Here is a 9,998-nt window from a genome sequence, read left to right as displayed (position 1 = left end):
ACTTCTGAGAGGATCATAAACTATTTGGAACCGGCAACAGCCTTTGAGAATGCATGCCTGATCCCTGTCACAAATGAGGGAAACCGAGGCTCAGACGGGAACCAAGGTCACGGCTAATCCCACTAACTCCTCCCAGGCCAGTGCGCCTTTCAAGGTTCTGTCCAGGAACCCTGGAGTATCTTCCAGGCCTGCTGGCTCTTTGCAAAAAATTCAAGACAGGGAGGTCTATGTTTCCCCAAGGGAAAAAAAATTTTCTTTTAATGTATAGGTGACATTGAGAGCCATTTCGAAAGAAAGGAAACAAAATATTCTTAACAGAATCTTCATAGCAGCACCTCCCAAACGTAAGTGTTTGTTTAAAACAAAAACTGTCGGGGCGCCTGGGTGGCTCAGTGGGTTAAATCCTCTGCCTTCGGCTCAGGTCATGATCTCAGGGTCCTGGGATCGAGCCCCACATCAGGCTCTCTGCTCAGCGGGGAGCCTGCTTCCTCCTCTCTCTCTGCCTGCCTCTCTGCCAACTTGTGATCTCTGTCTGTCAAATAAATAAATAAAATCTTTGAAGAAAAAAAAAAAAAAAAAAAACTGTCGTATTGGGGCACCTGGGTGGCTCAGTGGGTTAAGCATCTGCCTTCGGCTCAGGTCATGATCTCAGTGTCCTGGGATCAAGCCCCGCATCAGGCTCTCTGCTCAGCGGGGAGCCTGCTTCTCCCTCTCTCTCCGCCTGCCTCTCTGCCTACTTGTGATCTCTCTCTGTCAAATAAATAAAATCTTTTAAAAAAAAACTGTCGTATTACTTTATGATCACACCTTAAATACATCCCACGTCATGGAGGCTATTTTAAGAAATCTCAATATACAGGGCGCCTGGGTGGCTCAGTTGGTTAAGCATCTTCCTTCAGCTCAGACCATGATCCCAAGGTCCTGGAATGGAGCCTGGGATCAGCAGGGAGTCTGCTTTTCCTTCTGCTCAGGAGGCTGAGCCCTTCACCCGCAACACCTAGACTCGCTTGCCCTCCAGGGAGAGGCACCAGCAGGAGGACAGATCGCTTCCTCCTGTTTCCCATGGCTGGCAGTTTCTGGTAGATGCTATGGTCCTTCGAGGCTGTCCCACCGGTGCTCCCTCCTCTGCCCCAGGCTCACACTGGATGCCAGGAACACCATTTCCTCCCCCAGGTCCCTCCAGGCCTCTTCAGGCCCCTGGGTGGTACCAGCTTCCTGCTGTCCCTGTTCCCATCCCCTTCTACCCCCAGCCCAGCACTGGCTCCGCTGTCCCTGCCCGTTCCTCCTTGAACAGTACCTTTTCAAAGCCTCTGTGCTTCAGCTATCTTCCCGTGGAATTTTGTTTCCTCTAGGGACCCTGACAGATTTAGAAATGAGTTTGTGTGAATGAAAAATATTTACTGCCATTTGTGAGCATGTGGTGCCTTTCAAAGTCACTCCACTTGCTTTTTTTTAAAAGATTTTATTTATTTATTTGAGAGAGAGTGAGTGAGAGAGAGCATGAGAGGGCAGAAGGTCAGAAGGAGAAGCAGACTCCCCATGGAGCTTGGACCCTGATGTGGGGCTCGATCCTAGGACTCTGGGATCATGACCTGAGCCGAAAGCAGTCGCCCAACCAACTGAGCCTCCCAGGCGCCCAGTCACTCCACTTTTGGAATGTCCCCTGAACCACACGACCTCCCACACACAACCATGCTGCCAAAAGCAAGGTACAAGGCTGGGGGAGCCCAGCCCAGCCCTTTCCCGGTCTCCTGATGCCACTCCCGCCCGCGACCTCAAATGTAAGACCTCGTGCATCTGGGCCCCGCAGGACCTAGGGGTATGAATACCAGAGAGCACCCTGTTTTCATCAGGGACTGAGAGAGGGCGGGGGTGGCTGGAGATGAAGGCAGCACGCAGAACAGAGGGAGGGGGGAAATGGAGGAGCCAAAGGCAGGGCAAAGAAGAGTCCGCCGGGAAGGGCTCTCCACATGCCTCTCCAGCGCTCAGCCCCTCCTTGCTGCTGTCCCTTCTGTGGTCACAGTCACTGTGGGATGGAGAGTTCCTGTTCCCCGGCCACGACATCCAGACAGTGTCTGATGGAAGCTGGCAGCTGAGAGGTTTCTCACGTTCGAACGGCCAGGAACCATGTTCCTTCTCCATCCCACCCACCACCCCTGACTATCCCAGCCACTGAGATCTCATCCTGAGAGCCAGGGGCCATCACTGAGAGTCACCACCAGTCTACAACCCCCTTTCTTAAGCTTAAAAAAAAATGCTAGTTGATATATTACTGACAATCTGAGTCATCCTGTCCACGGGATCTTGCCAGCGTTCCCCCTGGCTGTGTACACAAGTACACCCCACTGTCACCCACTCGTCCCACCCTGTAGACACCAGCGCCAGCCATCTCAGCGTGCACGCTCTGTCCCGCCCCACACCCACAGCTTCAGAATTGAGGAAGGGTTCGGGATTGGGCTCTGAGCACGGGAAGAATGAAAGCAGCACTGGGAGGGCTCCCGAGGTGGTTAGTGCCTGCGTGTGGGTGTGTGTGCCAGTGAGTCCCCGTGTCCTGTTGCTCTCGAGTGTGCGTGCGGGGCTGTGCACCTGCCTCTCCGGGACCCCACACCCAACCTCATGCTCCCAGCAAACTAACCTATGGCTCTGATATAGATGCTACTCCCTTTGATGTCGTGTCCTTGCACAGTCGACAACTTGGGTACCAGAGCAGACCCTTTGGCTCTATGGATACGTGTCCCCGTTTTATGGGGGAAGAAGCAAAGGCTCAAAGGGGTTAAGTGTCTTGCCTAATTCACAAAAGCAATGACGGTAGTTCTGTCATCTCAAGAAAAGCAGCAGGGGTCTCAGCACCTCCCTTGTTCCCTCTTTCCAAAACTGAGAGCTGCTCTGGAGTTCCAGAAGCTCCAGGGAAGGAACGGATGAAGGTGACAGACTGTGAAGTCCGAGCCGGGGCAGGTGGAGCTCCCCTGGGCAGACCCCACGGCCATGTGCCGAAACCCCGCAGACAAGCTGGCAGTGGAGAGGATGGGATGGGGCAGGAGCTGTTATCCGTGGTCTGGGGTGATCTGGGGTGATGGGTGATGGGTGGGGTGCAGAGCTGTCTCCACAGGCAGGAAAGTGGCAGCTCTGGGGAGCAGCAAGGGGAGGAGCTTGTTCCAATCATTTTGGTCTAAAAAGGCACTGCCTTCTGCTCAGCAATGACCAACACTAGAAGCCAGTTTCTAGAAGCATCACCCCCCCCACCACCACCACCAAGTATTGTCTGCAGAGCTGGAAATCAAAAGGGGACTCTGGCCACAAGAGGTTTTTCGTAAAGTTTAGCAGGACTAGCAGAAACCACAAAGACCCCTACTATGAGATCAGCACCCTTATTTCAAAGAAGAGGAATCTGAGGCCCGACAGGGCAGGTAACTTGAGGCTAGCCCGCAAAGCCACAGCCGAGTCAAAAATAGATGGCATGCCTCCAACTCAGAGCCAGATCGAGCCCTTTCCACCACTCTAGTGGGTCTTGTTTTCCATTCCTATCTGTATCCTCTTACCCATTCAGAACCATTTCTGAGTTGTGTATTCCTATCGGAGGACACAAAGTCGGGGTGAGGGGGTCCTGGGGCCTGGGCTGCAAGGGTGCCAAGCCTCTCTAGATTTCTCGGCAATAATGCAGCCGGCCTCACCGTGAGAATCAGGCAGCAAAGACACCCCGCCCCTCCATCACCCATTAATGAAACCGGCAAATTCCCCGGGATGGACTGAGTCTCAACGGCCAGGGCTGGGTTTGTGCTCCCAACATAGAATGCGAAGGCAGGAGACATCAGGGTTAATAAACAGCTTTATTGGCCTTTGATTTCCTTACATTCTCAATTAATTTGCCATTAAAGTGCGGGAAATTTTCTTAATCACGGTAACATTTATTGAAAGAAATCAGAACTAGTATCAGGAATGTGGCGGCCATGAAGGAAACATTTCTCCCACAAGACACAGAACGGGAGCCCTTCTTGTTGAGCTTGGGGGGGTCGGCCAATTTGCAAACAGATTCTAATTCCGGCTCACCGTGAGCACTGAACTGGCTAGGACCACCACCCCTGGGGGGAAAAAAAGCAATGCTAGAGAGATCTAAAAACACCCACCCCGCCTGCCACCTCCTCTCGGCCCTCTTTGGGTGTTTGCTGTTTGAATAGATCCAATCTTAGGAGAAACGGAGGTCTGGCCCCCTCTACTGCCTTCTACCCCACCCCACCCTTACTAACAAAAGCCCCCAAAGTCATTACAATGAAAAAGTGGGTTTCCATTGCCCCAACACTAACAATGTTCAGTAAAAATGAGGATAATAAACACAAAAGCTTGCTTAGTAAACAGGAGCTCTCAGCGTTCAATGCAAAAACAAAAAACAAAAACTGAAATCTCAAGGCAAATCCTGTTGGCTCTGCACACGGGCTGGACGAACCTGGAACCGGTCATTCCCATCGGTAGAGCTACAGGCCGGGAGCACAAAGGCGGCTGCTGGCTTTTTCCCGCACTTGCCCCGGGCAGAAGCCAGATCTTCGCGTTATGCTGAGGCTGTCGGTGTGTTTCTCTTTGCAGTTTATATACAAACACACCCAAGGCTGATGTATTTTTACACATATATGTACACACACGAGGCCTGCTACTCTTTCTTGGAAACCACCAGCTCCACCTCGGGAAGCTGGATGCCAACCTTAGTCCCACTGTCGTTGCTGGAAGAGGAGGACAGTCGGGACTTCTTAGAGGCCAAGGACACTCCACTCCCTTGCAACTTGCCTGTCTCGTCATCGCTCCCGGTCACCTCATAATGACCTTTGCTCTTTGACCCCAAGCCACCGAAGGTACCAAACTTCAGCTTTCCGTGTTTCCCTTTGACTTCCCCACCTTCAAACTCCAAGGTCCCGGTTGGGGTGGAAGGCGCCGAGAGCTCCCTTTCGTCACTGAAGGAATTGGAGCGGTGCCGGGGCTTCTTACTTTTAAATAAGGAGAACTTGCCTTTGGGGGATGACATCTCAGCCTCGGCGTCTCCTTCCAGGGAACCGAGGCTGGCCTTCGAGCTCTTCAGGTCGCCTTTGGACCCTGAAATGGACGCTTCCGGGGAGCCGGTGACACCACCTTTCGCTTTAGGTTTGGAAAAATTGAACTTGGGCATTTTGATTTTGGACTTTTTAAGTTTCACGTCAGACTCTTCCCACTCGCCCTCTCCGGCTCCAGCCTGGGCAGTAGCCTCCACTTTAGGGAAGTTAATATCCACCCCGACTTCTCTGCCAATCAGCTCACGGCCAGAGAACGTGAATTTGGGGATCTTCATCTTGGGGAATGTTACTTTTCCAGATCTGCTTTCCAAGTGACCTGGAGACCCAGACACACTCAGCCCAGGACCCTGGAGTCCAACCTGGCCTCCTTTCACGCCTCCTTCTACCTTTGGTCCTGAGAAATGAAGTCCCCCAGCAAACTTCGGTGCATCCAAGTTGAGAGCAGAGGTGGCCTGGGGTCCTTTGACACTCACGTGCCCTTCACCCAGGCTGACAGCTGGGGTGCCAGCACCCCCGGAAACATCCATACCTCCTTTGATTTTCGGGCCCTTCAAGCTGACACCGAAATCTGACTCAGGGGAGGCCACGTTAAGGGAAGGCCCCTTGATGCTAATGTCGGGAGCAGCCCCGTGGAAACCTATTCCCGAACCTTTCAGATCGCCTTTGATTTCAGGACCAGAAATTTGCCCCGTTGGGAGTTTCACATTCACGCCTGGCAGCTCTACATCACATCCAAAGGACTTGATTCCAGGCATCTGGAGGTTTCCTCCGAGGCCTTCAACGCTGATGCCTAGAAGACCTCCTCCAACAGTGGGGCCTTTCATCTCACCAGTGGCCCCAAGGCTCCCTTTTATTTTTGGTCCTTCCAAGTTCAAGTCCATGTCTGATGCTGAGATTTGAGGGCCAGAGATCTGAGGCCCTTTCAGGCTCAGGCCCCCGAGGTTCACATCCATACCTGGTGCCTGTAGTTCTCCAGTCACTTGTGGCCCTTTGACGTTCACGTCCAAGTCAGACCCCGGAGTCGAGATGCCAAACTGAGGCAGCTTCATTTTGGGAAGTTTAATGCCACCTTCGGGGGCCTCCAAACTTAGATCGGGAGCACCTACTGATACTTTAGGGCATTTGATGTCACCAGAGACAGCCAGGTCCCCCTGCAGGCTTGGTCCCTTCAGGGTCACGTCTGGGGCACCAAGATTTAACGTGGCATCGATCCCAGGCACTTTCACACCATCTCCTTCCATCCTCACCTTTCCACCTTGACCTCTGAGGTCAAGCCCTGGGGCATGTACCTTCACACCAGGAACAGAAGCATCCAGGTCTCCCTTCAAACTTGGTCCTTTCAAGTTCAGGTCAACATCAGGTCCAGAGATTTTTGGCATAGAGAGGTTCACCGAAGGCAAGTCTACTTTTGGCCCTTTCAGAGACACATCCGGCCCTTCAAGCTTCACATCGGGTGTGCTCAAGCCTCCTTCGAGAGAGGGCAGCTGGGCATGGACCTCCGCTCCTCTCCCTTCCATCTTCACACCAGGGACGCCGATCTTGGGCACTGAAAACTTGGGGAACTTGATCTTTGATTCTGGACCTTGCAGATCTATGTCTGGTCCTTCCAGTCCCACACTTGGGACATCACCCTTTACCTTTGGTCCTTTCAAGCTAACATTCACATCGGGGATGGAGACCTGAGGGCCAGAAATGCCGAAGGACGGTGCTTTGACTTTAGCATCTGGGCCTTCAATGTTGATGTCAGGTGCGTCCAAGTTGGCCTGCACCCTGGGGCCCTTCAAGTCACCCTCTAGTTTTCCTGAGACATCCATGCCTGGCAGCTTGAACTTGGGAGCCTTCACCTTGATGTCAGGACCTTCGACATGAATCCCTGGCGAAGAAATGTCTACATCAGGTGCCTGTATTTCACCCTCCAGTTTGGGGCTTGGGAGGGGGGCCTCAGCTTTAAATTTAGGTGATTTAATGTCAAATTCTACATCTGGAAAGTACATTTTCCCGAACATAGGTTTCTTGGTTTTGGGGGATTTCACATCACCTTTAAGTGTGGCGTCTGGCCCGGCAACGTTGACATCTACCTCGGGCACCTTGAGACTGGCATCAATTTCGCCCCCAGGAACATTCAAGTCAAATCCCTGTTTTTTGGCCTTCATTTTAGGGCCACTCATGTGAATTTTGGGCATTTTAAATTTACTCTTCTTGCCCTTGCCACCAACACTAATTTCAGGAGTCTCAATATTCATCTCTGCCTCGGGAACAGTCACATCCAGAGAAGGTGATTTGATGTCAGCTTTAGGGCTTTTTGCCCCAAAACCAAACTTGGGTTTCTTGAATTTGGGAATTTTAATATCTGGCCCCTCGACAGTAATATCTGGGTTCTCCGTGTGTACATCCAAGCTTGGAGCTTCTAAATCAACTTTGGGCCCTTTGAGGTCCAGTTCAGTACCTTCCAACTTGGGACCAGAAATCCCAATTTTGGGTGTCTTGAAATGCAAATCAACATCAGGAACAGTTACTTTAGGGGCAGATATATCAAGCGATGGCATCTTCAAATGTGGGCCACTAAGCTTGGCATCTGAGCCTTCAAAATCCAGACCTGAACCTTTAAGGTCTACTTCTGGGCCTTTGAAACTACCTTCGATCTTAGGGACCGACACATCAAAATCTCCTTTGACTTTGGATCCTTTTAAATCCAGGTCAACATCAGGCATGGAGACTTTGGGAGCTTTGATATTTATCTCTGGCATCTTGAACTTAGGGCCCTTCAGTTTCGCATCTGGACATTCAATATTCACATCCGGGGCATCAACGCCCACTTTGGGGCCAGAAATGTCAATGTCAGCCTTGGGAAGGTTCACATCCACTTCTGGGCCTTCTCCCTTGAAGCCAGGCATGCTGAACTTGGGCATTTTCACCTTGGGCATCTTCAGGTGCCAGTCTGGACCATGAACGTCCACATCAGGGGCATCGATGTCCACTTTGGGCCCTTTGATGTCAATTTCAGGGCCCTTGAGGTCACCTTCCACTTTAGGCAAAGACACATCCACATCACCCTTTACCTTGGGACCTTTCAGGTTTAAGTCAATATCAGGCATGGAGATCTTAGGAGCTTTGATGTTCATCTCTGGCATCTTGAACTTGGGGCCCTTCAGTTTTGCATCTGGACCTTCAATATTGACATCTGGAACATCAATGTCCACCTTGGGTCCTGAGACATCAATGTCAGCCTTGGGCAGGTTCACATCCACTTCTGGGCCCTCTCCTTTGAAGCCTGGCATGCTGAACTTGGGCATTTTCACCTTGGGCATCTTCAGGTGCCAGTCTGGGCCATGGACATCCACATCTGGGACATCAATGTCCACTTTGGGGCCCTTGATATCAACGTCAGGGCCCTTGAGGTCACCTTCAACTTTCGGCAGACACACATCCACATCACCCTTTACCTTGGGACCCTTCAGATTCAGGTCCACTTCAGGCATGGAGATCTTGGGTGCCTTGAGGTGCAGGTCAGGCATTTTAAACTTGGGACCCTTGAGTTTCCCTTCTGGGCCGTGAATGTCAACATCAGGAATGTCTATGTCCAGATTAGGGCCTTTAACATCAACTTTGGGGCCTTTCAGATCTCCTTCCAGTTTAGGAATGGAAATATCCAAATCTCCCTTTATCTTAGGTCCTTTCAAGTTCAAATCAATGTCACTCATGGAGATTTGTGGGGTTTTGAAATGGACATCAGGCATCTTAAATTTGGGACCTTTGAGTTTCCCTTCAGGACCTTCAATGTCCACCTCGGGCCCTTTTAGATCACCTTCCACCTTAGGTAATGAAAGGTCCACATCCCCCTTTACTTTCGGCCCCTTCAAATTTAAGTCCAAGTCAGGCATGGAGATCTTGGGGGCTTTAATATGCATCTCTGGCATCTTAAATTTGGGCCCCTTCAATTTTCCTTCTGGGCCCTCAATATTGATATCAGGAGTGTCAAAGTCCAATTTGGGGCCCTTGATGTCAACTTCAGGGCCCTTGAGGTCACCTTCCACTTTGGGCAAAGAAACATCCACATCACCCTTCATTTTGGGGCCCTTCAGGTTTAAGTCAAGCTCAGGAATGGAGATTTGGGGAGCTTTGATGTTCATCTCTGGCATCTTGAACTTAGGGCCCTTCAGTTTCGCATCTGGACATTCAATATTCACATCCGGGGCATCAACGCCCACTTTGGGGCCAGAAATGTCAATGTCAGCCTTGGGAAGGTTCACATCCACTTCTGGGCCTTCTCCCTTGAAGCCAGGCATGCTGAACTTGGGCATTTTCACCTTGGGCATCTTCAGGTGCCAGTCTGGACCATGAACGTCCACATCAGGGGCATCGATGTCCACTTTGGGCCCTTTGATGTCAATTTCAGGGCCCTTGAGGTCACCTTCCACTTTAGGCAAAGACACATCCACATCACCCTTTACCTTGGGACCTTTCAGGTTTAAGTCAATATCAGGCATGGAGATCTTAGGAGCTTTGATGTTCATCTCTGGCATCTTGAACTTGGGGCCCTTCAGTTTTGCATCTGGACCTTCAATATTGACATCTGGAACATCAATGTCCACCTTGGGTCCTGAGACATCAATGTCAGCCTTGGGCAGGTTCACATCCACTTCTGGGCCCTCTCCTTTGAAGCCTGGCATGCTGAACTTGGGCATTTTCACCTTGGGCATCTTCAGGTGCCAGTCTGGGCCATGGACATCCACATCTGGGACATCAATGTCCACTTTGGGGCCCTTGATATCAACGTCAGGGCCCTTGAGGTCACCTTCAACTTTCGGCAGACACACATCCACATCACCCTTTACCTTGGGACCCTTCAGATTCAGGTCCACTTCAGGCATGGAGATCTTGGGTGCCTTGAGGTGCAGGTCAGGCATTTTAAACTTGGGACCCTTGAGTTTCCCTTCTGGGCCGTGAATGTCAACATCAGGA

The 9,998-nt window shown here is 51.3% G+C and overlaps 1 protein-coding gene across 1 annotated transcript in view; it reads right to left on the bottom strand.

The window, feature by feature from the left end:
* Positions 1-3,808: 3,808 nt before the first annotated feature.
* LOC111149657 (AHNAK nucleoprotein) overlaps positions 3,809-9,998 on the bottom strand; it is a 23,728-nt gene continuing 17,538 nt past the window's right edge. The window contains 1 exon segment of the mRNA XM_022506856.1: positions 3,809-9,998. This exon segment is cut by the window's right edge and continues 8 nt beyond it. Within this exon segment, the coding sequence (XP_022362564.1) occupies positions 4,643-9,998 (5,356 nt within the window). The 3' untranslated portion in view covers positions 3,809-4,642.

This window comes from Enhydra lutris, unplaced genomic scaffold, assembly GCF_002288905.1.
Source record: "Enhydra lutris kenyoni isolate GAN:26980312 unplaced genomic scaffold, ASM228890v2 scaffoldscaffold22, whole genome shotgun sequence".
Lineage (NCBI taxonomy): Eukaryota > Metazoa > Chordata > Mammalia > Carnivora > Mustelidae > Enhydra > Enhydra lutris.
This window is presented reverse-complemented; position numbering and strand designations above follow the sequence as displayed.